This window comes from Lonchura striata, chromosome 5 (assembly GCF_046129695.1).
Source record: "Lonchura striata isolate bLonStr1 chromosome 5, bLonStr1.mat, whole genome shotgun sequence".
Lineage (NCBI taxonomy): Eukaryota > Metazoa > Chordata > Aves > Passeriformes > Estrildidae > Lonchura > Lonchura striata.
In genome coordinates this window covers 23,748,164-23,766,104 of record NC_134607.1, presented here as the reverse complement: position 1 = coordinate 23,766,104, position 17,941 = coordinate 23,748,164, and the positions used below count along the sequence as shown (strand labels likewise).

General features: G+C 53.5%; 2 protein-coding genes across 4 annotated transcripts; both read left to right on the top strand.

Moving 5' to 3' along the window:
* Nucleotides 1-654: 654 nt before the first annotated feature.
* On the top strand, nt 655-17,706 carry KCNJ4 (potassium inwardly rectifying channel subfamily J member 4). Of its 3 annotated transcripts, none has more exons than XM_021553989.2 (3): nt 655-1,157; nt 13,537-13,712; nt 15,419-17,706. In XM_021553989.2, exons 2-3 carry the CDS (start codon nt 13,675-13,677, stop codon nt 16,746-16,748), a joined length of 1,368 nt encoding a protein of 455 aa, XP_021409664.1. In that variant the 5' UTR covers nt 655-1,157; nt 13,537-13,674; the 3' UTR covers nt 16,749-17,706. The 3 variants fall into 3 exon arrangements, with proteins under 3 accessions (XP_021409664.1, XP_021409665.1, XP_021409668.1); XM_021553990.3 differs by lacking the exon at nt 655-1,157 and adding an exon at nt 4,139-4,463; XM_021553993.3 differs by lacking the exon at nt 655-1,157 and adding an exon at nt 4,393-4,411.
* Nucleotides 8,726-11,088, top strand: LOC110483820 (uncharacterized). Its single transcript, XM_021553995.3, is given in 2 exon segments — nt 8,726-10,950; nt 10,952-11,088. Coding segments are annotated over 2 exon segments (1,203 nt in total). The 5' UTR covers nt 8,726-9,796; the 3' UTR covers nt 11,001-11,088.
* Nucleotides 17,707-17,941: the final 235 nt, after the last annotated feature.

The following is a 17,941-nucleotide window of genomic DNA, read 5'->3' as shown; positions in this document are numbered from 1 at the left end:
ACACTGCGGACAGCATATGAGGCACCAAGACAGAAACCATGTCCTCAAAAATGCTGTTCTGGAACAGGGCTGTCCCCAGGATCCTGTGCCTACAGCCACTGCCTGTGTAGTCAGGAGTCTCTTCAGCCTCTGTTTTTGCTGCAAAATCTCTCCTTGTCACCAAGAAGTGACCTTTTTAAAGCCTCTGAGATGCTGCTGGCCGTGGAGACCCAAGAGAGGTTTCTTGGACAGGTTTCCCAGCAGGATGGCTGTGCACTATCCTGGAGCCCTGAGGTCTAGTCCCTCCGTGTCCAGCTCCTGTCCCAGCATTACTCTTCCCGGCAGGAAATCACCAGCTCTGTAGCGTGGGGAAGCAATGCCCCACAGCAAACAGCATCAGCTGGGAGAGCCTGGTCCTTCCTCGGGGCTAGGTGTCAGCCCAGCACCCCAAATCCAGGTGGGAAAAAGCCCTCTGACGGTAGTTATTTAATCTCTGTGCAGCCGCCCAGGAGGAGGATTCACCTCTCTGGCGGCCCCACCATCCCCTTCCCGCTGGGGATGGTCGCTCTGTCTCCCCCATGGCGGCTCCGCAGCTCTGAGCTCACACGCGAGGATGGGCTAAAGTAGCGGAAAGCTGTTGGATCCTACCACAGAGTTACTGACTTCTCAGCTACAGACTGCATAGCAATCAGCGAGGGGGAGAGGCAGCCAGGGAAAGGGAGCGGAGCGCAAAGGGAGGAAGAGTGTCAGGGAGAGGGGGGATCTGGGGACTAGAGCAGGGGGGCAGCAAGGGGCACGGGCAAATCATGCCAGAGAAGGAGGGAGCCAGGCAGGAGGGGGAGACCTAAACCCGTCGCTGAGCCACGAAGGCACATCAGCACTCCGTGGGATGGACGCTCCTGGGAGCAAAAAATTCTGAGAGGCAGAGGCAGAAGGAGAGCGCTGGCGTGGGCAGGGCAGAGTTAGGAGAGGAGCAGGTCGCAGCGGAGAAGTAGCTCTTCGGAGGGGAAAAAAATAAACCTAGGCTGGAGGCGAGCGAGGACTGCAGAGAGACTCCCCTGATTCCTCCGGTCCGGCTGAGACATTTCGTGGTGAGATGGAAAGACCGGGCGCTTTTCCCTTCCTCTGATGTTGGCTCGGCACGGCTGGAGCAGGCGGCAGCCCTCGGCAGGACCCGGGTAAGAGGCGGTGCCGGGGCGCGCTGCTCTCCGCACCGGCATGAGAGCGCGAAGGGTTTTTCTCCCTTCGGAAAATAATGTATTGTTTCATTAGCGTTCGCTCTGAGGAACAGCTATAAATATAACTTGGGGAGAGATGCGTGGCTTCGTGTGAGCGTGCCAGTGAATAATAAAGTTGCCTTGTGTGCATGGCGTATGCACGCACAGCTACCGGGGCGGCCACGGGCCGAGGGGCAGGGGTGGGCTCCTGCCTCTAAACCTCCCCAACTTCCCTCCCCGCCCTCTCGCCACCCTAACTTCGGTCCCTTTGTAGGTAACTTCTTCATTTTTTCAGTTCCCCGTGTTTTCTTAGTGTCTTCTCGCCCTGGGCTGGATCTTGCTCACCTTTTACTTCTCCTGCTCTGTAGACTCTTCTCTGTGCTGGTCCCAGCCAGTTCACACAGAAGGAGGCAGCTGGAGGCCTGCTCTTCAGGCTCTCGGGTGCAAATGGGGCTGAAGTGGATGTGTTTGTTTTCCTGCTGCTTGTGGAGCTTTTTGGGCTTCAGATCTGTCCCCCTCTCCATTGCCGTCCACCTCTCCTAGTCCCAGCAAGGCTGATCATGCCAGTGGTGGTCCAACACCCCCCAGACAGGCATGGTGCAAAGGGTCTTCTGGATAGTGGCTTTGGGTGAAGGAGCTCAGGAGGAAGCCAGGAGCAAACTACCAGGAAAACTCTGCCTTTGCTCCCTGTTCAGAAGGTCGGCTTCCCCACCAGGACAGGAGTGGGCAGGCAGGTTTGCATGGTGCTGGCAGATCACCCCGGACATCCCTGGCCCATCAGCCCCCAAGGCCCTCCCTCCTGGGCAAATAGCCTGGAGTCATCCAAATCCTTTTGGCAAGAGCCTGGCGCTTCCTATCCCTGCAGCCCAGCCCTGACTCCATTGATGGCAAAGCAAACAGCATCTCTGGGGCCTCTCCCTTCTCCCCTTGCTCCCCTTGGGGGTGTGCTGTGAAGGGCAGAGAGTGACAGAAACTCATGGCAGAGGTGACACAGCTCCAAGGCTACCTTCAATCCCTGCTCTGTGCCCTCCTTGGCTGCTTGGGGGGAGTCATCCACAGGAGATGGGAGGTGTGGAGATGAGCCCAGGGCTTGGGGTTATCCGGGGCCTGGGCGGGATCAGGAAGGTGCATGGGGAATACATCTTGACAGAGACATGGGAATGTGTCCCTTCTCCATCCACCACCAGAAGTGGCACCCACAGAAGCCTGAGACACCCTGGCAGTGTGTGGCCACTCCTGTTTGCAGACACTGAAAATAGTAATCAATACAGGGCAAATTGTGCTTTAGTGGGAAGCATGAATCTGCTGGGGACAGGGAGTGGTGGGGAAGAGGACAAAAGGTGAGGATGGACACAAAGGATAAGCTGGAGAGGGCTGATCTGGAGGGAAGCGGGTTCCCTCTCCTCCACCATTTTTTTCTTCCATCTCTCCCCGTTTGGGGATCAAAGTGCTCAGATCAAGTGCCCTGATGTGTGGTGCTGGCAGGGGGCAGGCAGTGGTCCTTGTCCCTTGCAGTCCCCCGCCATGGTTTTCAAGGAAAGCCAGGAGGTGGCTGGGGAGGGATGGAGTTTCTTGGCAGGACCAATCCCCACTGGCCCCTCCAGCTTCTCGGCCACCCCAAGCTCAGCCACCGGCCACGCCCGGGAAGCAGCTGCATCCCTGGGGTGGTGTCAGTGACAGGAGGCGCGGTGATGGATACCTGTGCCCGCCGCACGCTGCCATCAGTGCGGACGCCGAGCGGAGCAGTTAATGGCCCCGTGCCCCCAGCAAGCCCCGCTATCCCGCCTCGTTATTGCACTGGGCTGGCTTAACCCGGCACTGCGGCCAGGGATCGATAGATGGATGCTGGCGTCTCAGCAATCGATCTCTTACTCATCCACGCGGCTCCCAGCCTCCCGCTGCCGCTCGCTTTCCTGTGAATGGCACGGGCCGACTGGAGCCGTCTGCGCTTGCCTCGCAACGCTGCGAAACTGAGTCAGGCTAAATTCCTGCTCCTTGACGTCACTGCTCCTGTGCCCCTTACCAGGGCGGAGAGACCTCACAGGGAACCCCCAGAGCCACCGGCACCGGTTTTGCTCGCCAGACAAGGTGGTTTTAATGGTGATGGCTGGGATTGGAGCCCCTTCTTGGGAGAGATACTGATTCTCTGGCAGAGAGGGGCTTGGGACAGGCAAGAGCTGCTTTTGAGCTGGTTCTCGCCCTCAGACCTCTGAGGCTTGTTCTGCAGCAGTGAAGGTGGTGTCGTGGCACGGGCTGCTGAGGGATGGGAGTTGTCTGCAATGTGACCCTGTCCCCGTGGCCCCAGAGACTCATGCACCTCCACGCCTGTCCTCCTGGGAGCCTGGCAGCAGGCAGCTTGCTCCAGGGACAGTTTTGTCATTCACTCACTGGTCTATCTGGGAAGGAGATGCCCACCATCTCCTGGCACCAGCCATGCTGGCACAGCAGCACCACTGCTGCTCTCACTGGAAATCAGAGACTGGAGGGTGGAGAACAAGGTACTCCAGCCCGGCACCTCCCCACGCCGCCAGCCAGGGGCTCCTGCTGCCGCTCTGCCCACGCCCCTGCCACCATGGCAGTGGGTCTGCCCCTCACAATCTGGACGGCTGTTTTATTTCTATGGCAACATTTCTCCTGAAACACTTCAGAGGGAGCCTGGTGCTGTTCGATAATGAGGGAAGCAGCGTCCCCCATTCTGTCCCCTGCAAAAGGCTCAGAGAAACGACCCTGACACATCTCCCCACCTCCTTCCCTCCCTGGCAAGCGGTACCAGCATTAGTACAAAGAGCTGCTGGCCTTGTCCCAGCTGCTTCTCTGCTGCCTGCTCTCCTTTCTCCTGCCTTCAGCTTGGCTCTCCCCTCTCCTCTCGCCGGCTCCCTTTCTGCTGGCAGCCCGCTAAAGCACCCGCGCAGACTGACCAGCTGAAAGGAGTCTCAGAGCAAGTGGATGTCGAAAGTGACTCTGCTGTAGAGGAGGGTAAAGCCCCGGGAGAGCTGTATAGATCGGCCCCGCCAGCAGCACGGTGAGTGCGGGGCTGAAGGGCACCGGGGATCCCAGAGGCCGGGCAGACGGGCGCTTCATCCCTCTGAAGAGCTCGATGGCATTATGAAGAGGCGGTGCCTGCCACGGGACCAGGCACAGCGGCCCCAGAACTCCTCTCCTCTCCCGTTCCCGTTGCTCCCAGCACCAAGAAACGGCCTCGTGTCCGGGTGGAGGTGAGCAGGCAGAAGTTGCGGGCAGCACCGAGCGCCAGCGGGCGATAGGCAGGTGAGCGGGCAGGATCCCAGCGGGAGCGGCTGTCGCAGCCGGAGGAGCAGGGTATGACAGCACCCGTGGTGACGGCGGGGGGGATATCGCAGTCCTGGCAGGGTGCAGGTGCAGCCACCGTGTCCCGCTTCGCTCTGCTCTCCCCCAGCCCTTCCTTGTCGGGGAGATGGAGGGTAGGGGAAGGAATCCTCTGTACTGCGTGAGTTCGGCAGCACTTAGGCTTGACCCCTTCCAGATGTGCTTGTTAAACCTGACGGATGAAGCCGCAGCAATAGAAGTCAGCAAACCTGTAGTGAAATACTTGATCCACTCTCTGCGTTTTCCAGCTTACCTGGGATGCTCCCTCTGCTCTGTTTCTGGTGTCTAGCAGAGATGGCCGAAAGGGGAGCAGCTGGAGCCCTTTCAGGAGGCTCGTGGCTCTGCTCAGTTCCCTCTTAGCCCAGCGACAAGGCGGGGTGAAGGGAGATTTTTTTCCCCTGTCTCGGATGGGTTAGTGCTTAGCAGCCAGGCCAGGCTGGGCACTCAGCTGTCGTGCAGCAGCTGGGTGTGGAGAAGTGGCTGCAGCCTCTCTAGATCGGGGACTTGGCGCAGAGCAGGCTTTGCCCTGGTTATTGCTTGCCCTTGCTGCTGTCACTGTTATTATCATCATTCATAAATTATTTGCAGGCATCTGCCTTGTTGGGTGCTTGGCAGAGTCACCGGCAGTCCATCCCTGCCCTGTCAAGACCACAACTGCAGCAGGCAGGCTGATGATGCAAGCCACTCTTACCCCCTCTTTTCCTGCACACTGATAATTATCCTTGTCCCCTGACTAGCCAAAAGGCATCAAGACATCCCACATGGCCAGGCACTTTGTGCTGAAGAAATGGTGAAGGGATGCTGTTGGGAATGGCCTTACACCAGGGCTCCTGCAGGGCAGGACGCCCAGTGAAGGGAGCTCCAGAGATGTGATTAATGAAGACACCCTTTGCACTGTGCAATTGTGCTGGGAAGCTGGAGGAGGTGACCTGAGTGCACTGTATCTGCCTGGGATGTGAGGACATCAGGGACACCCCAGAACCTTCAGTTTTTCACCTCTTGCAGGTTTTGCACTAACCTTTTTGGGTCTAGTCTCTGGTTTTGGTGGCAGGGTGCTGGAGGCATGTCAGCCCCTCTGCTTCCTCAGGAGCAGGTGGGATGCAATCTGCACCCTGGCTGCTACAAAAGCTTAGTTCCCTTTTGTCCAAGAACACCACCCAGGGAAGGCCAGGGCCCTTCTGAGCATTTAATTTTTCCTATGATGCCAGCTACAGAGAATAACACCCACCTTCCTCACTCAGCAAGAAAAAGCAGGGACTTCTCCCCACCTGCCAATCCAGCAGCATCCTCTCTTTACAATCCTGCTCAGTCCACCCCCCAGCCCCTGTGTCATGTACTCCCAGCCTCATTTTGGCCAAAGAGGAGTGGGTGAATGCTGGTGCCAGTCCCACCAGCCCCACCATGGGGTATCCCCCACCTAGTCTGCGATGCTGGGGAGTAGGCAGCTGTTCTCACAGCGCCATTGTCTGGACGGTGCAGCCGCAGCAGGGATCGCTGGGGCGGTGTGGGAGCAGGCGGGAGGTGATGCTGTCACCTTTCTGTGCCTCTCCCTGACTTTGTCATCCCGGGGACCTTTGTGTGGTTCACATTTTTATCTGTTTTTTCTTCCTCTCACTCTTTCTCTCCTTCTCTCTTTGCTTTCTTCTCTCCCCCTCCCATCAGCATGTGGGCTGATCACTGCTCAAACTTTTAATTCAGATGGTAATTGGAATAATAATACGGGCAGAATCCTTCTGGCTCCGTTGCTGCAGCTGGCTTCAGGGAGCTATGAATAGCTCTGAGTCACACACTGAGATGGTTTAACTTCAAATCATTTTGTTTTGTTTTCATATTACCCATCCTCAGGCTCCAGAGCTTCACAGGGGGAAAAAATATCCCCCCTTCTCACTCCACTCCAAAATATAAAACCGAGCAGAAGCACATGAATAAAATCCTCTTTTGGAGAGGGAAACTGGTCAGCGGATCATGCCTTGAGGGGCAGATGGGGACTGTTGGCACCTGATCTATTTATAATTATTGAACGAAAAGGCAGAAATGTGTATATAAAAATGGTATAGAGTTGATTACAGCTTCCTCCCCTCACCTTCCATATGTCAGTTGCCTTTTTAATATGGTAAAACTCTCCTGCACAGTGACTGTGCCTTCGCGTGTGCCCATACAGCGCCTGGCAGCCTGCCCTGCCGGCACGGAGCAGAGAGAGCTCGGCCGCTGGCTCTTGCGGCAGGACAGCCACCCATGGCACAGACTGCCCTGTCAGCCCCAGCATGGACCCTGGGAATATTCCTGAGGAACAGGAGAGATGGAGTTACGAAGAGGATGGAGAGGACATATTGTATGCTGTGGGTCTGCAAGGCTCTGCAAAAAGGCAGAGAGGTCCCTCCTCAGCTGCGGGCGTTTCCGCCCTGGCTCCCCGAGAGGCGAGAAGTTCGTCTGCCGTGTTGTCACCGTGCCCGAGCTGGCAGGATGGGGATGTGGATGCTGATCCCAAGCCAGCCGGTGCCATGCAGCCGGTAACAGGGACAAGGGCACAAAGCAAAGTGCAACCAGCGGCTGTGGTATTGACCACAGACTGGAGAGAAGCATTTGCCAGACAACTCCAGATAAAGCAAAGACTAAGAGTGTAAAAATACCCTGGGATTTTTCCATCGTTGTCGCTCACAGTGTATGTCCCAGAGCACCAGATATGGTTGTTATAAAAAGAGAAGTGGGGGAGTGCTTTAGCGTGGACTTTTCTGTTCTGTTTCATGAGACTCTTCCATTGCAAATGTAAGAAAGGATTGACAATATATGATCTACTCTGGCAGGGGCTGGAGAAAGACTGGGACTCCATCCCTGTACACAGGGATGGAGCAATGGAGGTACTGCCCTGGCACCAAACACCTTCTTGACCTTATTATCCTGCAGATCCCTTGGAAAGGGACAGGAGCAGTGCAGCCCCACGTGCCTGCTGAGGGCCAGAGCAGAACTGGAGTGGCAGCGTGGGCTGGTGTGATGGCTTGTGCTGCTGGAGCATGGTGTCACACGGGAAGGAGGAGATGATTGCAGCACCGTGGTGGTGTCCCTGGAATTGCTCAGTCTAAGACACAGGAGGAGGGAGAGTCACTGGGTAAGAAGGAAGGGCAGCACATGCCTTGGGGCTAGAGGCAGCTGCTGGGCCCTGGAGACCCATCTGGTTGACTGTTGCAATGCTGCAACCCAGTGGCTGTGACATCCATGCTGCAGCAGCTTTCAAAAGTGCTGGGGGGCTTCTGCAGGCCATGAAATTCGTGGGTGTTCATGTACACACAGGACAGGCAGCAGAGGGATGGAGAGGCATCTGTCCAGGCTGAAGCCTCCTGCCTAGCATCTCTCCTTGCTGCACCCACCAGCTTGGTTTCATACCTCTCCATAGGAATTTCCACTGACTCTGCAGCTTCCTCCTTCACATGTGGGTCTCAGGAGACAGAGCAAGCTCCAAGAAATGCCCTCAGGCATGCTCTGGATTTGTATCTCTGTCCTCAGCCAGGCTTTCCTCCCCCCTGTCCATGTGACAGGCAGCTGCCTGTTCAGGATATGAATATAATCCCCTTCTGCTGGAGACACCTCTGAGCCTTCCCCTTTCATTCCGTTTGCATTTCAGGTTTCCAAGTTGCAATGGGACCTTTTCACAGCCACTTGAACTATGTTTACATAGGGTTTGGGCTCCTGGTAAGCCCCCAGGCCTTGCCAAGCTGATGGAACCGATTTTGCCATCAGGGATCTCAGTGGTGGCCCTGGCCCACCAGCTGCTGAGGAGGGACAGTGACCCAATGTGGCAGCAGTCCCCAGCCCAGGCGTTTCTTGCCTGCCTGTCTGTCCTTCCCATGGCGGCACCACGCGCTGTGGGGGTGTGTTGGGGTGGAAGTGGGAAACGTGTTTATTTTTGTTCGTCTCCTGGCTCGTGCCGCTCTGAGTTTGTGGCACTCGGTATTACTAACACTTCCCTGTGCCAGCTGGCAGCAGGGGATGAATCAGATTGGCAGCACCACAGCGTGGACCCTCCGCTGGCCGTTCAGCTTAGAGCGATGCCTGTGGCCAAAGTGCTGGTGATGTCTCCTGCCCCTGTCCAGGGTGAGCCCCAACCAAGGGCCAGTGGCTTGACCTTGCTGGTGGAGACGTCTCAGTACCCTGTGGGACAGGGTTGTCCCCTCTGACCCATGCTACCTGCCTGGCTGGATTGTCCCTGTCCTTCCTTTACGTTGGAGGTCTCAGGGAGCTTCATGAGCTGCTCTCTGCTCACTGGCAACATCCCCAAGCTGGGGTCAGCTTTACAGCCAGGAGGACAGCTTACCCTCGTGTTGCCAAAAACACCTTTTGCAGCTGTTGTGGTTTAACTCCAGCAGACAACTTAGGTATCACTCAGCCCCTCTCTCCCTCTCACTGCCCCAAGCCACAGTGGAGAGGGGAATCGAAAAGGTAAACTTCATGGGTTGAAATAAGAACAATTTAATAACTGAAACAAAATATAACAATAATGAATATGTTAATGATATTAATATTATGATCATCAACAACAATAACAGAAATAGTAATAATAAGCACAGAAAGAGAGAATAACAGGACCCAACAGAAACAAGTGATGCACAGCCTCATTACTCACCACCCAATGACTGATGCCCAGCACGTCCCCAGGCATTCGTCAGCCCCTTCAGTTAAATCCCCCACTTATATTCTGGGCATGATGTTCTGTGGCATGGAATATCCCTTTGGCTAGTTTGGACCAGCTGTTCTGGCCATGCTCCCTCCTGGATTCGTGTGTAGCTCCTCAGTGGCAGAACATGGGCAGCTGGAAAGTCCTTGTCTTGGAGTAAGCCACAACTTAACAACAACTCCAACATGTCTGTGTTATCAGCATTATTCTCATACTAAATCCAACACTGTGCTGGCTACTATGAAGAAAATTAATGCAGTCCTAGACAGAATCAGGACAGCAGTTGATTGCTTCCTCCCCATCCCCTGCTTCTGACAACTCAGCACACGTGGAACTTGACATCATAGACCTTGGAATGCTGGTGGTTCCAGTTGTCCTCAGAAACAAGATGCAGAGGTATATGGCTCTCCTCTCCCTCCTGAACATCCTGATGTTCTAAACAGAGGGATTTTGGTGGCCAAAACAAGCATTGCTGAAGCTGCAGAAGGTGGCACACTGCTTGTCAGTGTCAACAGTCTGCATGGCCTGCACTCCAGGAGGACAATTTGGATTCTCCTGCCTACTGCAGCTGAGAGCATCCTGAAAAATGTCGCAGCCATTTCGCGTCTTTGGGCTAATGATGATGGTCTACCCAGAATCTCAAGGGTTGCAAGGTGATGACAATGATGATGGTGATGATGGCAACAGTGAAGAATCAGGGAACTCCTGCCATTCTGGACTTCCTTCACCCTTGTGCAAGAGCAGTGACAGCACAGATGAAAATCAGACAGAGGATCTGGGAGAACCCACATTCTCCCTAACTCCTGGGCACTCTTACACGGTGAAAGACAAACAGGTGGAGTTGGCCAAGCATGCGCTGGAGATTGAGGAGGAATATCAGGAGTTTCAAGAACCATTTTGCAAAGACATGGGAGTGTCTGATAGCTTGCCTGGAGATGAGGAGCCCAGCCTGACCTACCACTTTCCTGGGCATCAGAGGTTGCCTGCTCTCCAAAAGGCTGGTACAGCACCAAGCGGCTTCCATGATTCTTTCCAGCACAGCTCAGGCCAGCACTTGGGGACAGAGGCCACTGCCACACAGGCCCACGCCAGTGACCATTATGTGGGACACCCAGAGAGCACCACGGGAACAGAGCCCCACGTGCTGTGCGAGGAGGATGGCAAGGACAGCGAGGACAGCGAGGACAGCGAGGACAGCAAGGACAGAGAGTCCCTGTCCCTGCAGCCGACCTACAACTTGCTGTGGCAGGAGAACAGCATGCTCAGGTCGGAGAACGAAATGCTCAGGAATGCGAATGTCGCGCTCAGGTCGGAGAACTTTACACTCAGGCAGGCGTTCAAAGAGCTCAAGAAGGACAGGGCTGTGTTCATGGGGGATGGCATCGTGCTCAGGGAGGAATACGGCGTGCTCAGGGAACAGTATGACAGGCTCGAGAGTGAGAATGCTGCACTCAGGAAGGACAATGCCATGGTCAGGAGAATGTTTGACACCTTCCAGAACAGCTTGAAGAGACAGGCGTGCGTGGTGGTGAGCCTGCAGGATCAGCTGAAGACCAGCCAGGCTGAACGAGAGAGGGAAGCCCAAGAGCTCCAGTCCTTAGTCCAGGAGACCGAGTGTCATCTTCAGCTAACGACCCAGCGGGCTCTGAATGCCGAAACAAATGTGGAGAGGCTGAAGCAGAAGATCTTTATTCTCCAAGGACAGCTGGAAAGATACAAGCTGGAGAATGAAAACCTGAGAACAGACTGGCCTGGAAGCAGTGAAGCACAACTTAGACTTCATCAGGTAAAACCCCCACGAGCTCATAATGGACAAAGATGCCTCCCTCAGGCAGTTCTTGCCTCAGAAATGTTGCCTGTTGTTACTGAGGTCCTTGAATCCACCAGAAAAATTCTCAAATTTTAAGGAGAGAAGGATTTTGTGAGTGAGTTCTGTGTGAGTTCCATGGATTCATGCATGGTCCAAGACCATTTTCTCCCATTTGTAACCATTTACTGCAAATAAAAGCATTTACTTTCCCATTCTCAAATGTGTGTGCCTTTATTCTTTGTGGGAATACTTTCCTTGTGATTAAGTACCAATTGCAGGTAGTGATGTGACTTTAGCTGCTAATACTCTGTTTGGGCACTATGGAGCCAGCAGCAAAGGCTGCCCAAGCTCTGAGCTGCAAGATCCAGCCATGGTGGACTCTGTGCAAGAGGCTCTGCCACAGCTCTGGCTGACATGAGCTTCCATGTGGGAGCCAGGAAGAAGCACAGCACCACAGGATGCAGCGCTCTTACACAGCGTGCTCATCCCATCCCATAGCTGTACCAGCCTGAACTGGAGATGAATGAAGCCCTTGTATTTTATCTATTTCCTTTGCCCCTTCTTGGGAAGGGGGGGAAAGGTGAGGAGCAGAGATCCAGATGTTGCTGCACACAGTTTCACAAAGCACCTTAGGTCCTTCTTCCTTTCTTTTGGAGCTGGCTGCTGCCTGGGCCAGAAATCCAAAATCTCTAGAAATGGTGCACCTCTTTCTGCAGCTGGAGAAAGAGAGCTGTTGGTTTCAGGAAACTTTCAGGAAATTGTGAATTACTCATGTGTGTGAGCTGTGACAGTGCCTTCCTTCCCTGTGTTATCAGGGTCAGTGCTGGCTAAGGATGAGCTTGGCTTATCCAGGCTGGCTGAAAATTATGCCAGTTGAAGAGGATGCCTTTCCTCTCCTGGCTGGGGCTGGCACAGAGGGTTCTACCTAAACTGGCCACTTTTGTCACCTCCCAAAGTAATGTGGGACCCTGCAGTCTGAACTCACCATGTAATTGCTCTAGTCAGCTTTATCCCAGCAGGACCATCTGTGGGTATGAAGTGACCTCTCTTCATCACATCAACATTTCTGATTAACTTAGGTTACCAGGCACAGGATCTGCTCTAAATTTACCCAGCTGCACAGCAAAAATTCCTGGCCAAACCAACGTCATGATGTTGTAGGGCAGTGAGCTGGTGGGAGCTGGCAGAGTTCAGTGTCAAAGTGCTTTTTCCTAATGGGGATTTTTGGGCAGCTGTTCACTTTCGTCTCTAAATGGTGAGTTGCAGATTACAAGGTGGTTTTCTTCTCCCGGTCCCATAATACTCTTGGTCTGAACAACCATGTTTGTGTTGCTGCAGGGCTTTAACTCAGTAATTGAGTAATCTTCATCCCATCAGATGTAATTTCTGGAGCTCCCTTTCAGTTGCTTTCCAGTCTCTGGTCCTAACTAGGGAAAGCTGGTGGGCACCCCTGGCCATGTGCAGTCCCATCATGGGGTACTGATGATGAGATAAGGATGATTGTCACCACCTTTTCCATCCTAGGCAACATCATTTGCTGTTCCTCTCTCCTGCCTGTGCACAACCACTTGTAAGCAGTTTTAAGCCTTACATTTAATCCCAAAATCCTTGTATTTTCCCCCATATCTGGCAACCAGTGGCTGTTCATTGGTGAGGCTGGGAGAAAACAGACTAGCTGGCTCTGTCTGCATCCACACTCAGCACTGGCTGCTGTAATCCAAAGGCTACAGTGCAGGATTAGCATGGGTGTACAAAGCCCTTCCTAATCTGTGAGTCATTACCCCCTCAGTGCATTTCACTTCCCAGCAGCTCTGGGCAGGTGGAATAGGTTGGCTCTCGAGTCTTTGACTTCTCCATCCTTCCATTCTGGGAGGACTGGATTGGGACATCTGCGGGACATCCTCCCAGGATTCTGTTGCTGAGCTGCTCCTTGGATGCTGTACACAGGGCACATCACAAGGTTTGTTTCCTCTAACTGGCTTCTCCTTGGCTACTCCTGAGCCCTTCCTTTCCATAATTTCTTTTGGGCTCTACCCATTGCTTTCCTTCTTTTATTTGAAACAGGGTGTTCTGCACACCCTGGAAAAAAATCTCCTCAGGGTTAGGCTGGGCTGACAGGGATCCCTGAGGGCTGTTGTGCATTTCGGTGCTTTGTTAGTCCTTGTGTGAGAGGTATTTAGCCTGGCTGAGCTCTCACCCCGGTGTAAGCTCTGATATTAATATAATGGCTCAGGACGAGGGCCCTGTGAGCTGCTCAGCTGCTGTGCCCTTGCCCTGGAGGGCGGTGACCAGCCAGCCCTGCTCCTCCGCTGGCAGGAGGCAGGGTCTGCAGCCCTGCTCCCAGTCTGCATCCATCAGCTCCTCACCTGCCCGAGCCAGGCTGCAGCAGGTGCCCCAAGGAGAGCTCCCAACACACCCTGAGCAGAAGGCCGGGAGCCCTGTGCCCGCCGCTCTGGACTGGGATGGGTTCTGCCAGGGGGGTGCTGACCGGGTTTTGCTTTGTCCTTCTCTGCCAGGCGTGTGCCCAGGAGCAATCGCAATGGCAGCGCTGATCCCAGCTCGCCAGAGGTGAAACCTGGAGCTGCCCAGTCCCACGTGAGTGCTGCTGCATGAGTTCCCACGCCCTGCCAGCTCCCACGGGCCCCTGACACCTGATGAGCGAGCGAGCCATGGGCAGCGTCCGAGTCAATCGGTGAGTAACCCTCTCTCGAGACCTGCTGCTGCCCTGAGTGACCAGGACCTCCTGATATGGCCCCCCAGATCCTAACTTCAGACTGCCTTTTGATATATTCTTTTCAAATTACCTATCAGCAGCTTTCCTGTTCCAAGTAATGACTCCTCTATCCTTCTCCAATCCAAAACACGCCATGTGTAGGGGTAGTGCTTGGAGGAATACTCTGGGGGAGAAGCAAAGCACTGCATGGTGCTGACTAGAAATTACAGATTCCAACAGCACTGCAGAACCCACATGTGCCCAGAAATCACACATCCAGCCATCAGTGCTGTCCTTGTGATAGTAGAGGGATAAAATGTTTCTAAAATCATGGGATATTTAGGGGAGTTGGAAAGAAAGGTTGGGCCTGGCAGGCCCTGGGAAAATATTGGGCTTTACTGGATCATGTGAACCTGCACCTGTATAATCATTAAATGAATATGATAAATGATATTATTATTATATGATAAATGATATGATTGTTAAATGTGATGATTGTTCCATAACTGGATATAATTATTGTTCAATCGTAACAGGAATCATGAGAAATGATATTTGGGGGAGATGACAAGAATCCATGCTTGCATGAGATCAATGTATACAATAGAACAATATAAGTTTAATAATTAATATGTAGTTATATAATGATAAAGGTATAAAAACATGTTCATCCTGAACCCATGTCGGAGTCAGATTTGGGTCTGTACCCCAAACACCCAGAGCTCTTCAATAAAAGCACCTGCATACAACCATTCCGTGATTATGTGTTTCTGAACGCTAACATTTGCCTTGAGATGGAGGCCCATTCTGGGGGACTCCAGCTGACATGTCAACACCACAGGGTGGGAGGGAGAGACTCCCAGGGTCCTGTGAGGCTGCGGCTTGTCAGGCATGAGGGCAGAGCAGTCTTTGTGCTTCAGTGCACTCTCTTGGTTTCCTCAGTGGTCAGAGCACTGTCTACCGTCACATCTTTAAGGAGTATCTGCAAGTGTCACAGGATCACATGAGGGGCAGTGTCAGAGCTGACTGCAAGGGAAGGGAGCCAGAGGGGCAAAGGTTTCCCAGAAAGTGTGTGTGTAGTTTCTGCCAAGGAAACTGCCAGTGCTTTGGCTGTTGATTTCCCAATTACACCTTTGGCTTCAGATAAGGGATGCTGGAAGACACACATGTTGCTGTGGCAACAGAATTGTCCTGAGGAAGCAAGTATATAAACATTGCTATAACATTGCACACACCATGAAATCAGTGAGCAGAGCAGAGGAGAAAATAGAAACTCCCAGCCTTGTATTATATGAGGGCCAAAATGTGGTCAGGCTGTGGGTGCTTGCTCCCAGGCTTCCTGGCTGTCCCAGCTTCTGACAGGTTTCAAAGCCTGGTATCCCTCCTCACCATAAAGGCTGGAAGGCACCACAGAGCTACACACTGCTGCTGCTTTGCTGCCCTGTCAGGACTTTGCTAGATGCAACCTCCAGACAGCAACATTCAGCAAACATTGCAGCTGATCTCCACCAGTTTGGTCAGATTGGCACCATGGTGCAATAATCACTGAAACGTTCTGTTGTAAGATCCAACAGGGTGGTACTGTAGCCCTGTGAACCACCCACGTCTCCTGCCCTTGCTGTCTCAGAGGTTGCTGTTACCCTTCACGTATTCCTGATGGAAGTGCCTGTTTCTTCTGTTCCCAGGTACAGCATCGTCTCAACTGAAGAGGATGGACACAAGGTCTCTACGCTGGGCAGCATGAATGGGCACAGCCGGAATGGGAAGGGCCATGCTCCCCGGCGGAAGCACCGCAACCGTTTCGTGAAGAAGAACGGCCAGTGCAACGTTTACTTTGCCAACCTGAGCAACAAGTCTCAGCGCTACATGGCTGACATCTTCACCACCTGTGTGGACACACGCTGGCGGTACATGCTCATGATCTTCTCCGCCGCCTTCCTGGTCTCCTGGCTCTTCTTCGGCTTCCTCTTCTGGTGCATCGCTTTCTTCCATGGCGACCTCAATGCACCGGCGGTGGCAGGTAGTCCCTCTCTCCTCAAGCCCTGCATCATGCACGTGAACAGCTTCCTGGGGGCTTTTCTTTTCTCAGTGGAGACACAGACAACCATCGGGTACGGCTTCCGCTGCGTGACTGAGGAGTGCCCGCTGGCCATCATGGCAGTGGTGGTGCAGTCCATCGTGGGCTGCGTGATTGACTCCTTCATGATTGGCACTATCATGGCCAAGATGGCAAGGCCCAAGAAGCGGGCCCAGACCCTTCTCTTCAGCCATCATGCGGTCATCTCCGTGAGGGATGGCAAACTGTGTCTCATGTGGAGGGTGGGCAACCTGAGGAGGAGTCACATTGTGGAGGCCCATGTCCGAGCCCAGCTCATCAAGCCCTACATGACGGAGGAAGGGGAATACCTCCCCCTGGACCAGCGGGACCTAAATGTGGGCTACGATGTGGGTCTTGATCGTATATTTTTGGTCTCACCCATCATTATCGTTCATGAGATTGATGAGGAAAGCCCCCTCTATGGGATTGGCAAGGAAGAGCTGGAGACGGAGAATTTTGAGATTGTGGTTATTCTGGAGGGGATGGTGGAAGCCACAGCCATGACCACACAGGCACGAAGCTCTTACCTTGCTAGTGAAATCCTTTGGGGTCATCGCTTTGAACCAGTTGTTTTTGAGGAGAAGAACCACTACAAAGTGGATTACTCGCGCTTTCACAAGACATACGAGGTAGCTGGCACACCTTGCTGCTCAGCACGGGAGCTTCAAGAAAGTAAGATGACCATCCTACCTTCTCCTCCACCTCCCAGTGCCTTCTGCTATGAGAATGAGCTGGCACTTGTCAGTCAAGATGAAGATGAAGATGATGATGAAGTGGGTGTGGTATTAGGGGGCAACACCAAGGAGGAGGGAGGTATCATCCAGATGATGGATTTTGGAAGCCACCTGGACCTGGAGCGGCTCCAGGCAACTCTGCCTCTAGATACAATCTCATACCGCAGGGAGTCAGCCATCTAACTCCTCCAGCCTCCCCGTTTCGCACCCATTGCCCACAGTCTCCTCTGTTCCGTACCCATACACTGGATAAGTCCCTTCACCACCAAATAATGCCTCCCATGATTGCCTCTCAACCCCCAGATACACCAGGGCCTGGAGCTGCTTGGATATACTCCCTTTTTCATGAGGTCATAATGCCTGGGAGAGGAGTGAGGATACACTGCTCTTTCTGGGTATGCAGCTTGGGCTAGAACTCCTTTCCTGCCCAGAGACAGGAGGGCAGCAGGCCTGGTTTCTTGTCTCTGGAGAGGTGACAGGAGTCCCTGCCTTCAGTGGATGGACTGGGACCCACAGCAAGTATTTCTGCTGCTGAGGCAACAGCAGACTTTCTGTCCCCTCTCACCATGGATAGGGCCCATGGCTGTCAAGGGTCACTGCCATCACTGGGAGAGGAGCAACACCTAAGCACTGACCAGATGAGGATAGAAGGGAGAGTCTGGGACTCTTGGAGGGTGTGGGGAAAGATCTTGAGCGAGGAGCTTACTTGCATGTTTGTTGCTTGTTGCACATGATTCTGTATATAAAAGAGAAGGAGAACTGAAATCGATACTCTTCGTCGGCAAATGCCAAGCTAGGAGACAAGGACGCTCTACACAGGCTGCTCTGCACTCCTCTTGGCTTTTGGTGTCTGTCACCTCCAGAAGCAGCTCGGCTCCATGGACTCAGATCCAGTTCTCCCAGTCCTCTTGAAAAACACGTCCTGCTCCTCTCCTGAGATACTGGCAGAGGAGGCAGGGCCTGTGCTTCCCACACTGAGACTGCTCCCTGGTGCAGCACAGCCGGGGTGACAGACAGGTGACCTGACTGGACAGCAGACCCTCCACTTGCTCCTTTTGCCTCCTCCATTCTTCTCCCTGATGCCATCAGCTGTAAAACAGAATTTGTAACTATTTATTTTTAATAAAGTCTAATATCCCAAGGGGAGGTTTGGAAGCAAAGGACAGACTCCAAGGCTGCAGCCTGGTATAGAGACTGATGAGGGTTATTAGGGATGGTGTTTGCTATTTGTATGGCATTGAACCCTGGAGGCTCCACCACAAGGGCTCTCTTGTTCTGAGCCTCTCTGATAAAGACCTATAACAAGAGGCTCAGGGAGAAGGTCATACAAATGTGTTTTTGGAGGGAATAATCTGCATTAAAATTACCAGTAGGAT